This window comes from Sprattus sprattus (genome assembly GCF_963457725.1).
Source record: "Sprattus sprattus genome assembly, chromosome: 1".
NCBI lineage: Eukaryota > Metazoa > Chordata > Actinopteri > Clupeiformes > Clupeidae > Sprattus > Sprattus sprattus.
Genome location: NC_137920.1, coordinates 68160467 through 68177536, shown reverse-complemented (window position 1 = coordinate 68177536; position 17070 = coordinate 68160467). Strand labels below are relative to the sequence as shown.

The window sequence follows — 17070 nt, the reverse complement described above, 5'->3', positions numbered from 1 at the left end:
TCTTGTGTGCACCTCTTGAGCGTTTGCACTTTTACTGCCGGTAGCAAAGCATAATGGATTAATATCTTCTTGTCTGTTCAGAATCATCTTCAAATTCTTCAGTGGGCAGTGGATGCCATTCAGGTAATGTGTAGGCCCTACTTTTACAATGAATATGTCTGCCAAGTCCAAGAATCCTTTATCCTCTTATCTCCTTCATATTAGATTATAATACGTTGGAATTTTGAATGTCATACTATGGCCGCTATCCCTTCAGCATGGTAAATGAAATAGAATATGTATGTAGTGTAAAATGTAGTATAATCACACACTTTCAGTGTGTGTCAGTCCTGCTTTCAGTATCAGATTTTTCACCAATTCTTTTCTATTTGTACCTTATAAACACAAATCATCATGGTTTGCTTGATCACATGCGTGAAATAAATTGTTAATGTTTGAGACTAAAATATTGATGGCTGTTTGATATAGACAGATGAACCCAGAGAAATTAACGGTAATATAGAAAAAACTGAAATAACTGACCACCATTGCTCTCTTTTCCTTTAGGTCATGCAAATCCCTTCTCTTTTGTGGTCTGTTTGTTTGTGATTGTCTGGGAGTGCAGATGTCATAGGCCATAAACACTGGGACATTCGTATTGTGTTTTATTGCTGTTGTTGCTGTTGTTGCTGTTTTATGTTAAGCAATGCTTTCCTCAAGAAGCTGAGCTATTCACACACAGCTTTCATTACATGTAGGGGCCCTGGATGGATTTTGTGTTTGGACTTCCAGAAGAATTTGTGTTCTGTTACTTGTATGCCTGTATTCATTTTGAAATCATGTACAGAAAAATATTCCTGTCAATTATAGATTATTATGATTATGTAAGTAACCCTATGTATGGAGTGTATTGTTGATGTTTATTGTTTCTAATTCAAATTTCACCAGAATAGGCTACACCAGGCCTTGCCTCAGATCACCACTAGGTGGCTCTAAAAACATTTCTGCATTTCTTGCTGGATTTGGTTTTTTGGTTGGTTTATTTCACCATCAATCAACAGAGTGAAAAATCCACTGTGGGTCTGACATGTAGGCTGTGCGCCACATACATCAACTCAACTACTAGCTGGAATTCATTTTGAGATGAAAGAAACTGTCCAGTTCAGTTTCAGTTTCCATTTTTGGGTTGGTGGTATACATTTTGGGTAAACAAGGACTACTCCAGGACGTTTGGGAGACATTTTTCACTGCAACACAAGATCATGTCAAGATCTCAACATTACCAAAGAGCTGTTGGCTGAAATTCCCCCAAATGTGAGAGTAGAGAAACACGTGGTGGAGTTTGCATGAGATAAACACTGTGGTTTCATATTGTTTGACACATCAGACAACACCATATAAAGACCTTTGCATGGCCTCAAAACATTCACAGTAATCCAAAATCTTCCTTCTTTCTCAACAAAGGGTTCCATCATCTAATGACCTCAAATTAATTCAAAGAAGCCTGTGTTTTAACGCTAAGTTTGATGAACTCAGTGAACCCAGGGAAAAGGCCATACCTGTGATAAATTAGTGGAGGTTAAAACTCTTGTCTGATCTTGCTGTTGGATAATGGGACTGTTGTAGACACGTACATCATTTTGGCAGCGAAGAGCAGTATTTGTATACGAATTAGGTTTCTATACATTCCTAATTACTAACCATAGTCTTTTTTGGCTTTTTTTTATATGTTTGCTACAAAGCAGCAGAATGCAATGTAAACATTTACAGCAGTATGTGAAGCATGATATCAATAAATCAAAATATTCAAAAGATTACTTATTGTGTTTTTGTGACTTTAAACGTCTTCGGTTAAGACATTTACTTGCAACCTGAAAGGTGTTTGCAGTGTTTCGATCTCCAAGATAAATATTCCTGCAAATGGGGAATGATGAAACGACTGCCTGTCGTTGTGATTGGTGCGTCGGGTTGTCCTCACGGATGAGGGGAAAGAGCGAAAGAGAGGAAGGGAGAGATAGAGAAAGCGCTTTAGAGGAAAAAGAGAGAGAGAGAAAGAGAGAGAGAGAGAGAGAGAGAGAGAGAGAGAGAGAGAGAGAATTGTAGAGTAACGTTGTCAAAACAGACAGGCTTACATTCGGATCGCAGCTGTTAGTATCATCCCATTGCAATGGATTGTCGGAACGTGAGTAGAGCTTTGGACATCTATTTAGATAATATTTTTTCCATTGATTTGTTCAAATCAGTATGGGAAATTGATTGAAGTTTGTGGCTAGTTTAACTTTTATGTGAGCGACTGTCACATCGCAATATCAATACAACAGTGCAGGGCAGTCGAATTAAATAGTGATCTTACATTTATTTAGGGCTCAGCTATCATATCGTTAACTTGTGCAACTGAACTTAATTGCAAAACTATTATAACTAAATACCCTTAACGGTTTTGAATCCGTGTGATTGAAACCCGGCTATAGCCTGTTGACTACGTCAAAACAAAAAGGGTCTAGACTGCAAATGAATTTATTTGGATGTGCCACTTGAGGTTGCATGCATTCTACCACTGATACATTTTTAAATCCACATTCAAATTAATGCACATGTTCATTAATTTACAAGTTTTAATTTTTGAGAAACTAGTTTGTGATGTGTGAATATAAATCTTGGTTCAGGTTCATCTGGAAAATGTACTGTTTTTAAGTTCCCACTGAGGGTCCATGAATAAGAAAAAGAAACCTTCTATCTGAGAAAAGAGTGGCACTTGATGGCATGTTTTTATTACTGCCAGAATAGAGTGGATGAAAATTGTGGGTATTTGTCGACATTTGTCCATTGTTTTCATAACATTGTGCAGTTAAGCTATGACACTTCCCTTGAAAACAATATAATCCAAAAGGTTTCGTATCGATCAGAGGACCACTGATAAGGTGCATCAAAAGGGATCTTGGTGATAATGATAAGCAAAACACATATCCAGAAACTAATGACGTTTTGTACAGATCAAAATTAAAAATTTAAACTGGAGACTAATACACTGAAGTTACAGAATATATATTTTTGCTTATATTGTTCCCATTGCTGGACACTGATTACTATGGAATGTTATTGGGATCAATGCAGCTGGTAATATGTTATGTAACCACAACCACCGAGTGGTCTCCAACTGGTTGCCTTTGTTGTTATCGCTGGTAAATGTTCATAATACTTGTGCACTTGCAACTTTTTCCAATGGCTGATGTTGCCTTTGTGTACATGTTAGAAAAGCATACATAACTATAACTATTTTGATGCTTATGTCGTGAAAAGATTTTTTTTTTTGCTACTGACTAGAACATTTAGGGTATTTTGAACAGCGCATAGTCAATACATTCTGTAAGATTATTGACTCCCCCCTTCCAACAGTTGATTCACCTTATCACAAAGGCACAATCAAAAGAGGAAAAAAATAAATCTCCAACCACTCTCACCCTGCTTACCACCCATTCCATCTGCTGCCTCTAGGAGGCGCTACATAGCTATAGGTCCATGCCCACCAAAATATCCAATTTCAAAACCAGTTTTCCCCACTACAAGGACTATGAACATTTCACATCAACCCCGACAAAGGAACCTACACTTACATGTCCTGTGTCAATCTCTTGTATTGTAAATACAATACTGTCTGGGAATTTTGTCTTGTGACCCCAGTGTGTATGTATTGTCTGATGTGGTAATCATCACGTCTAATGAGATGTTGAATGTCTAATGCCTTATGTGTTGCATAGGTCTGTTTTCACTGACGCTGAACTGAGCTTACCATGCAGTACCGAAAGCAAATTGCACCAACATTGGTTGTGTGGCCATTCAAAATGAATCTGATCCTGATTCCAATGACCAAGAGTGACAGGGAACACATGCAAAACAGCGAAAGCATTGTTACATCAGCATGAGAGTCAGATTCTAACAGTCAGGACAGCAAAGCTTGTAAAGCTAATTGAACTAGCATTAATTATATTCTCAAAATGTCTGACCTTTCATGACAAGTGCCCTATTCTCTGCAAATGGCAGGGTATAAGGGCCTATTTAAAATTATGAATTTAGTCCAAATCACTGAAATTAACTTTTTTTTTTGTTCAACTGGTAGAACAAGGAACCAGTGTACTGATTACAATGTGGAGCTGTATGATGCTGTAAGTCACTTCGGATGTAAGTTTCAGATATGTAAATACATGAAAATGGTGTCTAATGGCTCTCTATAGCCATGATGGAGCAGCTCTGGCACAGAACAATACAAGAAGCCCAAGGAGCCAGTAAATAAATAATTAACTCACCACCTGAAAAATCTAAACCGCAACTTTGATGTGAAATCTACAAGGTTAAAGACGTGTTGCATATTTCCATGCATAAGTCACCTTTATAAGTGCTAGCATAGTTCGGAATCTCTGTCCTACAGTACGACTTCAAGAACTAGGTTTAAGAACTCTTGAGCATTTTTCTTACATGAATCACTGGCATAAATGCTGGTGCTTCACGGCTTCAAACATATGGACTTTCTGTCAGAAGGCTCCAAACTTGTTAGGGACAGGAGAGAGCAATTATCTCTGTATAATTTGAGGACATGACTTGTGACTCGTTCAACAGATGATCATTTGCATGTTACTGACAGCCAAAAACCACAGTTAAATCCACTTTGAGGAGTGAAAGGCAATGGCAATATCCTTTGGGGTTTTCATTGCAATAAAAGCAATAGAATCTTAGACCTAAAAGGGAAATGCAGAATACGAATGTAAAGTAAATAACTAAGATGAGATAACTGTGCTTAACCAACAACCTACAATGAAGAGTTGAAATGCACTCTAGATGGCATGTTTGTTGTATAATAGACCATTGTTTATCCCTGCGTTAGGCAATGGAAACCCCTTAGGAACATGTTTCCTTTTCACTCAGCTGGTGCCTCTCTCTGGCAGCCAGAGATGCTCAGTCCTCCCTGTGCCTCAATCCCCTGTTAACGTCACTCGCCCAGCGGGCAAGGCAAATTAGATGAGCTATCGGAAACTCGGGCCTCAGGAGGAACAGTTGCCACCTTCTACCCAAAGGCAGAGGTAGAGAGAGAGAGAGTTCCGAGCTCGGAAACCAAGCAGAAAAGATTTTTGATCACTCTGCTGATAAAACAGCATTGTTCCCACCACATCAAACGATCCAATTGCAACATTACCACTGATCTCCGGGTGATGGCCAGGGGAGGTGTTTTGCAACTATATTTCCATGGCAACTGCAAATGGCTGTGAGTCACCTTTCAAGTGATAAAATCGAACACTTAGTATAAATTACTCATATGGCTAGAGTGAGCGTTTTTCCTCTACATTGTTCATTATCAGACCAGGTTGATATTTGCATCGTTCAGAGGTTCTTCCTTTCACATAGCTGGTCTTTTTTCCTATTAGCAAGGGTGCACCCAGCCGCCAGATGAGGACATCATGGACATCCCACTGGATGACCCAGCTGCAAATAAAGCAGCTGCCAAGATCCAAGCAGGCTTTCGTGGTCATATGACCAGAAAGAAAATGAAGGATGAAAAGCCCAGGGAAGAGGTGAGCCGGAGTGATGGCACAAGTAGAGCATCTTTCAAAATGAAACACTGTAGAACAGTGGTGAACAAGACTGGTAGAGGGAATTGTTGGAATAAACACGCTTACCTCCTGAAAAACAAACAAAAAATAATATTGCATGTTGTATTGCATGCATTTTGTATAACATGCATCGAAATGTTTTCTTACAAAGTACAGAAATACATAGAAGAAATACATAGGAGCCTACAGATTATATTCCATTCAGCATGACATAGAATTTTGCATTATGGGAAGGGGAAAAAAAGACAGCAAATATTCCAAATAGAACATAGAACATAGAATTGCAACTACATTTGAAAACCATCAAATCTCTTTGGGCCAAAGAAATAAAAAAAGAAATGTTACCCTCTCCTTTAGGAATCAGTGTTGTCTCCACCAACTTCAGAATGGTTAAAATGGTATCCTAGCAATGAAGCCTTAATTACTGGTTGCTAGGCAATAATACAGATGGTGCCCAGTGAATGTCATGGGAGCACCCTCTCAACTGCATTGGTTATGCATGGCGCAGTAAATAGAGGTGTTCGTTTTATTCAAGCCACTTAAGTCTGAAAGAGACTTTGATGTTTTTTCCTGCCTTATACAGCAGATTATGATCAGATTTACAGTACATGAATCTGGTTCCTTGTGGTAACCAAGTCTGCACTACTGGATGTGAGAGAGGGCAGCATTCATGCTATCCATGTAAGGGGGTGTCTTCCTGCAAGTCCATTTCCTTTAGACTGGCTTTGAGTGCTTTTATCACAGTTGGTCTTGTCAGAAATGGTAATTAATGGGATCTTAGTAGACTGCCTCAACATCATGCTGCCTGAAGTGAACCGTTCAGGTTGTAATCAGACATCTCTCAGTTTACAAAATAAACCATCATAACATCAGAAAGCAGTAGCTATGAGTCATATCCAAATGGCTGTAGCAACTGCGTGGGTTTCATTTCAACTTTGGGGTGGGGGCCCCCAGAAGTGATTCTCAGTATGAATCAGACCTTTGCTTGCACATAACCAAATGATCCATAACATGTTTATATATTCAACTACAGTACAATTATGATGGAATTGTAACTGATATGTTGGAGCACATAAATTCCATAGTGACTGACTGGTCTGTTTAAGTTTGTGTTAACAAAGGAGATTGCAGTGAATAGATTTGTAATTGGTCAAATCATATACGTAGAAACACTGAAATTACTGTAAATCTGTAAATCTAATATATGTGTACATGAAATCTTTCTACATTGAAACTTGGTGGGATGTGATTTCAGAAACATGTCTGACGTGGCATTCATAGCATGTGATTTCCTAGGACGACATAAATATCCACACTTTGTGATATGTGATGATGTGGTTTCGCTTTCTGTTGCGTATCCTTGACATAGTAGTGATTCTGTTGTGTTGACCTCTAAATATACTTCCTCTGTTTCAGAAACAACGGGAACGCAAGTAAAAGCAAAAGACAAGCCGGCCCCGCAAGGACTACGTAGTGATCCTGAGACTGGGGGAACACACACACATCACTGCAATAATCAGAGCTCTTCTCTCAAAGGGACCCCCCTCCCCCCCATGTAAAAGTTACCATAGCTCTACATTTGGAGTTTGTCCACAGACCCGTGAACTCTCTTGCTCCTTTGCTTCACATAGAGTCAGGATGGATGTTCTATGACACATATGAGCCTCACACACAGCATGAATATTTATCATAACAGTGAAAGCTCCATTCAGTTTGGAAATGTACTGTTTGTAAGTGGAATTTGTCTTTCTGGTTGCAGGTTTGCAACATATAGGCTACTACATTATATGCTTCACGTAGGATAAATGGATTACATTCTGTGAAGATTGTGAGGTTGTTTATATTCTAGCTCTTCACTTCTTGGCTAGTCAAGTCTAAATAGACAAAACACAAAAGGCATTTTTATTACACAACAGTTCTTTTTCTAAAGGGATTTTCTTTTGCCTTTTAAATAAGTCTCCAGTCAAGTGCTTGTATTATATATGCTATTACCCTGGCCTGTGTTGTTTGCTTATATGTTGTAATCATAACACTTCCAAGCTATTTGTTTGCCATTTTATCTTTTATTGTTCAGTGAATCACGTGTCAAAGCAGCCACAAGGTCCGTAAAACTGTTTTACCTTCTGTTGCTTTACTGTAAGGAGACCAACAGGGTTGACTGGGTATTGACAACACTAAATTAGGAGTTGTTTCTGTTACAATCATGCCACCATCATTACAGAATACTGTTAATAATATGGAAGATATTCACATTGGCTTTGTGTATTTTTTCTTTACTGGGACATAGATAATTAATCTTTCAAACTGTGAGACTCACATTCCCGAATAGCATAGATGGTCATTAAAAATGGATTTAGTAAAATGTAGTTGCTGCGTGCAGTGGAGCAAGCTCAAATGTTGTTCTGCTGCATGTGCGTGTCACTATCCATCACCTCAGATCATGTCTGATTGTGGTGCAACATGGCAAGTCACTTAGGGGTATATGAAATACCCACATGCACCCACACCATTCAGAACGAGAAGGGAGCTTTCTGTTCTTGGGGTAAAGTTTGCAGTTCTGTCCATAGGTTCTGGGAAGAGTCAACAATAATTAGTCCCTTAGTGTGGAATTGTCTTCAGATTCATCTTCACAAGGAACACTTAAAGTTGCATCCCTCCATCTAACAGGCTCTGTTTAGACGCTGTTTACAGGGAGCACCAGAGGAACTTTTCTCTACCCTTAAGCTCATGTATTAATTACAATGTTAAAATCACAATGGGCAGGAGAAAGTAGAGCATGTGGTAATTATCTCGTTCTGCCCGTCCCTTGGTGGTAACTTATCACATCCACTTGATTCCCCCTCAGATATATTTTACTTCATTTGGAAAGGTTAGAGGCTGGAGCACGCTATGGGGGAGACATGCATACTTAACCAGGATGCAGTGAGCAGGGCAAAACAGGAAATGCGTGAGACAGGCAAAGTGGAATTTGTGATGGATGCAATTAAGGTGGAGTGATTCGACTGTTTTAAAATATATTACCCCTTAAACATAGAAAACCAATGGTGAATTTTACTTTCACATTAATTCAGGATGTCAAAAGAATGAATTTATTCTCAAAACAAAGTCATAATGCTAAATAAACCGAGAATAGGCCTACATGCTTTCCATTGGATATGAAAATCAAAATGAGCAAATTACTGCAGCTCCAAGGTAAACGTTATTTACAGAAAGCTTTAACAATGCCTGAAAATAGCCTTCAATTCCACGTGAGGTGGCTAAGAACCGCGTCTGTTTTTCACCCTCAAGTTGTGCTTACCCTTGCAGTAGAAACGGGGCCTCAAGTTGGAGCATCTGAGCCTACTTGCCACCTACGCCCACACCCACTCACTCTGACACGTCCAGGGAATCAGCCGGGGGTGGAAGTTATGAAATATGAATTTCTCCGAGGTTTCCAATGGCAACAAAACATGGCTAACTCCCTCTTCTCGACGTTTTAGCGCTCAGCTTTCATCTGTCATATCACAAATAAATACGGCTCATGTGTACTGCAAACACTGGGACTACATGGTAGCACTGAGGTTCAGAGATGCAAACGCTATTACACCCACACAACTTTTAAAAAAGAACAAGGGAGTGGATTAACGGCGATTTACTCACCTCAACATTTAGATAGACGTTTGAGTTCGCAGCAAGGTTTGTTAAGTCAAAATGTCGAACATGCCTTCTGTAGCTGTAACTATTATTAACTTTGCTTTTTCCCAGTTAGGCTTCTGGAGAAGAAGGCCTATTTCAAATAGATAACAGCCTCACACACATAGGCCTATATTCAGTTTGTGCCTAACTGCTGTTGAGGGTGTGCGTAATTGCCATGCAAACACGTTCCATAATTACCAGAAGAGGGCGACATGTCATCACAAAATCAAAGGCCTCCATGTTTGCCAAGAGTTTGACAAGAATTCAAAAAAGATTTTTTTTCAGACATGGCATATGAGAAAATAATTTCTCACGACTTTGTGTGTCTTCCCTTCAAACTAACTCAGATTCAAAAAGAATAAAAGGCACTTGGCAATAACTACAAATTCTACAGAAAGATGGGATATCATAGGCTACGCTATGGTATAAGTATCTCAAAAACAAACCTTAACATTTATGTGTCAAGTGTTGAGTGTTTTCTGTAAAACTGACAAAACATTCATTGCGCACTTTTGAGCTCTGAAATATATAGGCTGCAGTTATCATGATGTGTTTATACGTCCATCAAACACTTACTAAATTCCATCAGTTTAGTCGCTACCCACAGTTACTGAGGAACACCCACCAATATGTCCAAAACTGCCTGTTCCCTAGACTTGTAGATGAGGTCATCATGAAGCAGACACTGATTAGCACATAGGCTGAGTGCTACTTCACTGTTCTAAGACTTCACTTAGCATCATCTGCTAATTCAGACCATTACCATAAAAGTATATCTGACTGAGCTCCAATCACAGTGCAGAGAGACACTCATCTATTGTTGTAATGTTCTTGACATTCATAATGCTTCAGTTGAGGTGTGGGAATAGAGCAGGTCCTTGGTCCATGTGTTTATCATGGCAGGTGTGTTTCACATACGCAGTGGTCCTATTGTTCCCTCTTCTATGAAAGGATATTTTTTCTTGTTCAGTGCAATTCAATGCACTGAACAATGGCTTACTTTTGTTTTATTATCGGCTAAAAATAAATCATGTCTTCATGCTTCATGGTCTCGTGAAGTTTTCTTTGTGTTGATCTGTCTGTCCCACCATCAACCAACCCCCACACAAATGCGTGTACATTCACACGCACACACACACACACACCCCTCTGTCTCGTGCATTGATTTGTTTGTGGCCAGCCTGGACACAGCCCTGCCTTAAAGGAATGGCAGTGCGCTCATTCAGGGGACGTGCTCAGAGTGGTCAAATCATGCTAATTGTTTTGGAGAGAAACCGAGTCTTACACCCAAGATGAAGACGGAGAGAGAGGCGTTCTCCAGAGCATTAGCTGTTCCTTCGCTTCTGCTCATCTGGTGTCTGGTTGTCACTTTTCAATCAGGTAAGAGAAACCTGGCCAGCTTTTTGCAGTTGAAGACATCAGTGCATTGCTGCACGGTAGGAATTCCTAGAGACAGTCTAGTGGGAGTGGCAGGGAATTTATTTAGATGTTTGTGGGTTTGTTTTTTAAAGTGTCATGTTTGATTACATGTTTGTTTACTTGCTTTTGTGTGTTTTTGTTGCTTTTGAAGAGGTTTTCCATGACTTAACATTTTATTTAAAGTTTTTTTTTTGGAGGGGATTTTTATTCCATTTGTCCATATACTCTTTTGACCAAATACCGTCTGAACCATTACTTTATATTCAAAATCCATGATGGGTTTGGGGAACAGAATTAATATTCCAACCAATTATACAAGTATGCGTGACTGTTTATAATCCATTCCTGTAAATGCCTTTCTGGTAAATCAGTGTGTGAAAACACACTGTCTCCTACTGTCATTCACTTTAAGAACTAGTTTTATGGTTCTATATAGTACACACACACAGGGACAAATAAGGATTTCATGAATTATATATTGTAACAGAGATTCAAATATGAAATTTGAAAGCACCGGAAGTGCTCAGTTTTAACATTAATGTATCATTTAATGTTGACAGATGGTCATGGTTATGACTATGTCACAGTTCTAATTTTCGGTAATGTGTATGATAATGAAGTTCAAAAAATGAAGGGACTTATAGTGTTAACTGAGAAGTTCAGCAGAGCACAACAGTTATTTGTGGGATGGGGGGGGGGGGGGGGGGGGGTAGGCAGGGATTGATACAAAGGATGGAGCTATGAGATGATGAGGAACAGAGTCGTTAAAAGAGGAAAGCCCAAGCAACTGTCATTGTCCGTCTGTATGTCGGAGGCAGAAGAAAAGGGCTGTGGTTATCTGAGCAGTGTGTGCCACTGCACCATGGCAGATTTTGAGGGTCTTGTGTTAGATTATGTGCCGTGACAGATCCTGCGTGTGTTGTGTTGTATTGCTGGTCTGTGCTGTCATCAGTGGAATCACTTGGGCCTCTGTGCGTCCCTGTCTTTCCAATCACATCGACTGTGTGCCACTGAGGGTACTTTTCATGGGCTGCCAGGGAGGAAATTGGCCCGAACAATCGCAGCCTTTGTCTTCTCATCCTGACCATCCCATGGGACTGAGAATGGTTGCTAGGGCGATGAAGAGCTACCATGCAGACTGGCCTGGCTGCCCATAGCCTTGATAGCCAAGGGAGGGGGCACATTTGACAGAGTGGGCATTGGCCCCATTCCTCTGAAAATGTGTTATGGCTGTCAATTCAGTCTTTTGAGAATGGAAGAGCTGCCTTTAGCAGGTCTCCTACACAAATACACAGAGGGAATGATGACATTAGTTTGCATAATTTACAAACTGGCATACTGGCTATTTGTTTTTGATCAAATGGTTAATTGCATTGCATAAACAATGTAAAGATCAGATTTTGACATATGTAGACTGAAAAAACACTAACCCTTCAAACAATGGCATGTTAATAAAACGTATTTAAAATATTTCCACAGAACATAGTAAGACTATCCATTTAAAACCTAACTTTACAATGCAAATGCAGTCAATATTTACGCTGTCTGACACCAAGTCATAATTGTTCCAGGCCAAGGGACCTCCAAGTTACCTCAATAGCATTCAGTGTTCATTTTCTTTTCTTTTTATGATCAATTTTTTTTATAACAATGAGTTTATACAGGGAGAGTAAAAAAACAAAACAGAACAAACTAAAAGCATACATATAAAATAAAATATAGTGGGAAGTCCACATAAGTGGCCAGAAAGACAAGGTGAGAATAAAATAAAAACAACATGATAAAAAAAAACAGGTTCGGTGTTCATTTTCAAGAGCTCATTTCAGTTTAGTTTTTCTTAACTACCCCAAACTCTTCACATCAACTGAAAGCTACAGCTAACATAACACATGTTATAATCTAGGAGCATCAGAAGAAACAGACATATTGAGTGAAAGCCAGCCTGATGCTCATTATTTCAGAGGAGATAAAATGACTGAGTCCCTAGGTACAGTGTGGGAGGCAAACCACTGGAGAATGAGCAAGCCTTAGAGTGGTACATTTGTGATATGCTCTGTACAGACCTTCTCTTAGCTTCAAGAGGGGGATATATAGCATACATATGCATTTCTGTTTTTTTTTTTTTAATAAAGTATTTACTGGAAGACATTTGCCACCAAAATATTTTGCATGGTATGATAATGCATCATTTTTGATGGACACAAACATTGCAGCTATGGATTGAAATTCTCCCATATTAAGAGACCACAACTACTCACTTTTAATTACTTAAAATGTTCTACTGAACATAAATATAGTAGTTTATGTATGGCCTACAACACTTAAGCAGCTCAGGTAAAAATGCCATCAATCAGATGTCTGCCATTGCTGTTTTGAAATTGCTGTCAATCATCAATCAGCTATTTACAATTGCTGTTTTCACTCTTCAGATAGCATCAATCTATAGGGTTTGCAGGGGGTACTCTTTTGCCTAGTGATAAAATGTGAAAATCTAAACATGCCGTTGGCAAAGGCTGCTGCAAAGTAAGACAAGGAGTGCTTAAACTGACTTGACATATATTTCATGTAGAACAGCCTTCACCACAGTTTATCTTATGCTGTCTGCACAGGGGAAGTTCAGGCAGTGAACATCACCACTCTGGGCTCTCTCATCCGGGGCATAACGGGGGGAGAGGCCCTGCTGTCTGTCCGCTATGCCAGCGTCAGCCTAGACCCTCCTGTCATCAAGTGGCAACTGAAGAAGGACAAGCCCATCACAGTGGTGCAGTCCATCGGCACGGAGATCATTGGCAACCTGCGGCCCGAGTACCGGGACCGCATCCTGGTGTTTGAGAACGGCACCCTCCTCCTTCACAACCTGAGGCTGTCAGACGAGGGCACCTATGAGGTGGAGATCTCCATCACAGACGACACTTTCACTGGGGAGGGAAGCATCGACCTCACGGTGGACGGTGAGCTGGGAGATGTGGTCATATGGTTACTGTAACAAAAAAATTGAAGACCACAACAAAACAAACAAGGAATAAGCATAAAATAAACAAGGAATAAGCATAAAATAGGCACGTTGGAAAACAATTAATGGAACTTGGACATGATCCTTCAGTCTCTGGATTTTATTTTAAATGAAATGCGTACATTTACACATAGATCTTCAGAGGAGTTTGATATCAGTCAGGCTATTTCAGGATATGACTTTTGGTTATGGAAATTAACTGTAACTTACTCTGCACTTCCTGTGTTTGTTCTATGGCAGAGCCTATCTCCAGGCCCTATGTACAGGTGGAATCCTCCACGGTTCTTGAGTTGACAGAACACTTCACCCTCAACTGCAGCCATGATACAGGGACCAAAACTGTTTACAGCTGGTTCAAGGGGGATAAACCACTTTTTTCCAATGAGTCACGAATGGTATTGTCACCTGACCAGAAGGTTCTGACCATCGTCCGGGTTTTGATGGTGGACGATGACATCTACAGCTGCCATGTCGAGAACCCCATTGGCAGCATGAAGAGCATGCCAATCAAACTCACAGTCTACAGTAGGGGCAGGAAGCACAACACAAGAACTGATGCCACACATTACTATACATTACATGATATGAATGGTGTCCTTACTTTTGAAAAATGGATACATTAGTTTGGTATTTGGTTAAATAGTCTGAGGTAGTTCAATATCATATAACTTAACACATTATGGGCATGAAATGAAATGAGTGGCAAACTAATCATTCTCTTTGTTACAGAAAGGAGTTCTCTCTACATAATTCTGTCCACAGGGGGCATTTTTCTCCTCATAACCCTTGTGACTGTGTGTGCCTGCTGGAAACCCACCAAAAAGTAGGTTTGATTTCAGTGTCATTTCAGTTATCATACATCTAATGTACTTTTTTAAAGGTTTAGGCTATTCATGCCTACGTTAAAATTTTCATTTTTCTCTCTCAATCATTTCAGATCTGAACGACAAAGAAAACAATTGAAGAAAAGAACACAGCATCTTCAGAAACATCTCATTGATCATGATGAAGACAAGATTGAAAGTAATTGATTGTCCCTTCAAAACCAATGTGTTCAATACTCCTCAACTGAAGCCTGCACTGTTTAATTAGAAATAATACCTGTCTGACCTTTGTATCTCTTTCCTGCAGATGAGGTCATTCCTAAAATGACTGACCATGAGCGCAGGAATCAAGTCTCACTCTACATCCTGAAAGAGAAGGTAACTCTTAGACTTTTACAGCGCATATGGAATGGCAGTTATTATCGGAGGGCTTCAGAAAAAAAATACAGTGATAACATGATTACTGAGACATAAACTGCATATGCATATCCTGGGAGCCTCTGAAGCCTCAGCAGCCATCTTTGCGTGGTACATTTGTTTCCAATTTCTGTTGTGACACAACAGAAGAACAAGGTCTTGTGCCATCTTGTGGACTTCAGAAGCAATGTTATCATAGTAGAGAAATGTACCAAAATATATAAAATAAAATCATAACATTAAATAAAAACATATTGCGATAGTTGATCGTGATCCTACACTGCATCAATTGTTTTCCCACCTCTACTCTTCACACCTTCACATATGCGACGCTAAGGAATACATTCATATAATAGAGCAATTACCAGCACCCAAACCGGCATGTTCAGTCATGTGCCACCGTTGGAGAGTGTGTTCTTTCTACAGCACATGGGTTTGTGTGTTACCATGTGAAAAGAGTGAACGAGGGTGAGGAGGAATGGTGTTAGCCTGTATCTACATTTCTGGCCTGACTGGGTCAAGTCAGACTTGCACACCCTAGGCTTGGTATATAGAGGGTTCTATCAGAAATATTGATTTAGAGTTATATGTTTTCCACATCAATATGAAATTATACGAATATGAATATATGAATATTTCCACAACAAAGTGTACATGCACCTAAAAAGGCTGATACGTCTCTCTAGGAATCTGTTACCAGTGATCCAGGATCTACATGCACAGTTTGCATCACCTCCAATGGCAGCAACACCTCCAGCTATAACGGCTCTGTTCCCCCGACCTCACATTCTCCGGAACCACCGGCTCGCTCCTCTCGCAGGTACCCCCGCACCCCGACCAACTCGCCCCCTGCACAACACCGCAAGAGGCAGGGACAGAGCCCCCCAGCCGTGCCCTCCCCTGCACGGAGCCGCAGCTCCAGCCGCTCCCAGAGGACGCCGAGGGGATCACCTCTCGCCTCTCACCAGCCCAAGGACAAAGCTGAGCCTGCATCAGAGTCCAACACCTCCACAACAACCTGAATGTCCGGAGTCTTTCCACATCACACTGCTGAGGAACTTCAACATATCTCAACAGGAAGCTGTACAAAATGTTTTATCTATGTATATACTGTATGTATAGGTGTTTTGTTGTGAAAGTGGTTTGATTTAGGTTCTGGGCCTAATCAGACATACAAAGGTTTAGGCTACTGTCAAAATCTTTGTGGCTGTTATTTGCATAATAAAAAGGTTCATTGGCAAATTATTAATCAATCTGAAGTGATTATGACTAAGGAGGTAATCATAAGAACTGAAGGTGGTCTAATTTTTTGCATTTTCTATTAAACGGCATATGACAGAGTAGGAAAACATGAAAACATAGAAGAAAGCAGAATCGCTCTTCAGGTCCAATCCAGAATCAGCTTATGTTGTCCACATGTGGGTAAAAATGTCATTTTCAACAGTGAATATACAGAGTGAAAATACACAGAAGACAGTATTATATTTTCATTTTCTGTAAGCACGTATTGTTGAACCATATGTGAAATATTATTATACCGTCATAAAACTCATATAGGCTTATTTGATTTCCTTGTGTTTTTTTCTTCATTAATACTGTTTTGTTATGTTATTTTATAAAATGAATAGAATTCTTCTTATGCATATTATGCATCTTATGCACATGTCTGCTGCTTTGATTGTTTGCTGCCTATAGACTAGCTGCACAGAATGGATATTGATGTTATTCTCACCACATATGATGTGGTTTTGTACCACACAATTTTCCTACATAACTCCTACTAGATAAACACAGAAAGGATATTGATGTTATTCTCACAACATATGATGTGGTTTTGTACCACACACAATCTTCTGACATAACTCTTACAATTACATAATTGTGTCTCTTTCTATTCATTACAGTGCATACTGTTCTCACACAGAGAGAATGTGTTTGCTGATTCACACAAAAGAGTAAGTAGGCTCTTTGTTCTGGGTGGACACAGATTTTGAGAGCAGGCATTGTCAAGAAAGCCTGCAATTCTTCTCTCAATTCATGCATATACATTCATGTACAGGACAGAGACACTGATGAATAGTGCTGGACTATCACACTGGAACAACATGCCTGAACAAGGGTCTGTAGGCAGTGTACACAC

The 17070-nt window shown here is 39.8% G+C and overlaps 2 protein-coding genes across 2 annotated transcripts; both read left to right on the top strand.

Moving 5' to 3' along the window:
* Positions 1 to 2146: 2146 nt before the first annotated feature.
* Positions 2147 to 7019, top strand: nrgna (neurogranin (protein kinase C substrate, RC3) a; the record flags this gene model as incomplete). Its single annotated transcript, XM_080846101.1, has 3 exons — positions 2147 to 2161; positions 5397 to 5543; positions 6999 to 7019. The coding sequence occupies 3 exons, from the start codon at positions 2147 to 2149 to the stop codon at positions 7017 to 7019; spliced, it is 183 nt and encodes a 60-aa protein (XP_080702227.1).
* A 3515-nt stretch (positions 7020 to 10534) lies between these two features.
* On the top strand, positions 10535 to 16320 carry hepacamb (hepatic and glial cell adhesion molecule b). The gene is made up of 7 exons (XM_080835087.1): positions 10535 to 10637; positions 13286 to 13627; positions 13930 to 14214; positions 14419 to 14512; positions 14627 to 14712; positions 14821 to 14891; positions 15617 to 16320. Exons 1-7 carry the CDS (start codon positions 10550 to 10552, stop codon positions 15950 to 15952), a joined length of 1302 nt encoding a protein of 433 aa, XP_080691213.1. The 5' UTR covers positions 10535 to 10549; the 3' UTR covers positions 15953 to 16320.
* The last annotated feature ends 750 nt before the right edge of the window (positions 16321 to 17070 follow it).

Coding starts and splice junctions, on each gene's coding strand:
- hepacamb (XM_080835087.1), top strand. CDS start 10,550: ATGAAGACGGAGAGAGAGGCGTTCTCCAGAGCATTAGCTGTTCCTTCG. Junction 13,628..13,929: donor CATCGACCTCACGGTGGACG/GTGAGCTGGGAG, acceptor GTTCTATGGCAG/AGCCTATCTCCAGGCCCTAT. Junction 14,892..15,616: donor TCTACATCCTGAAAGAGAAG/GTAACTCTTAGA, acceptor ACGTCTCTCTAG/GAATCTGTTACCAGTGATCC.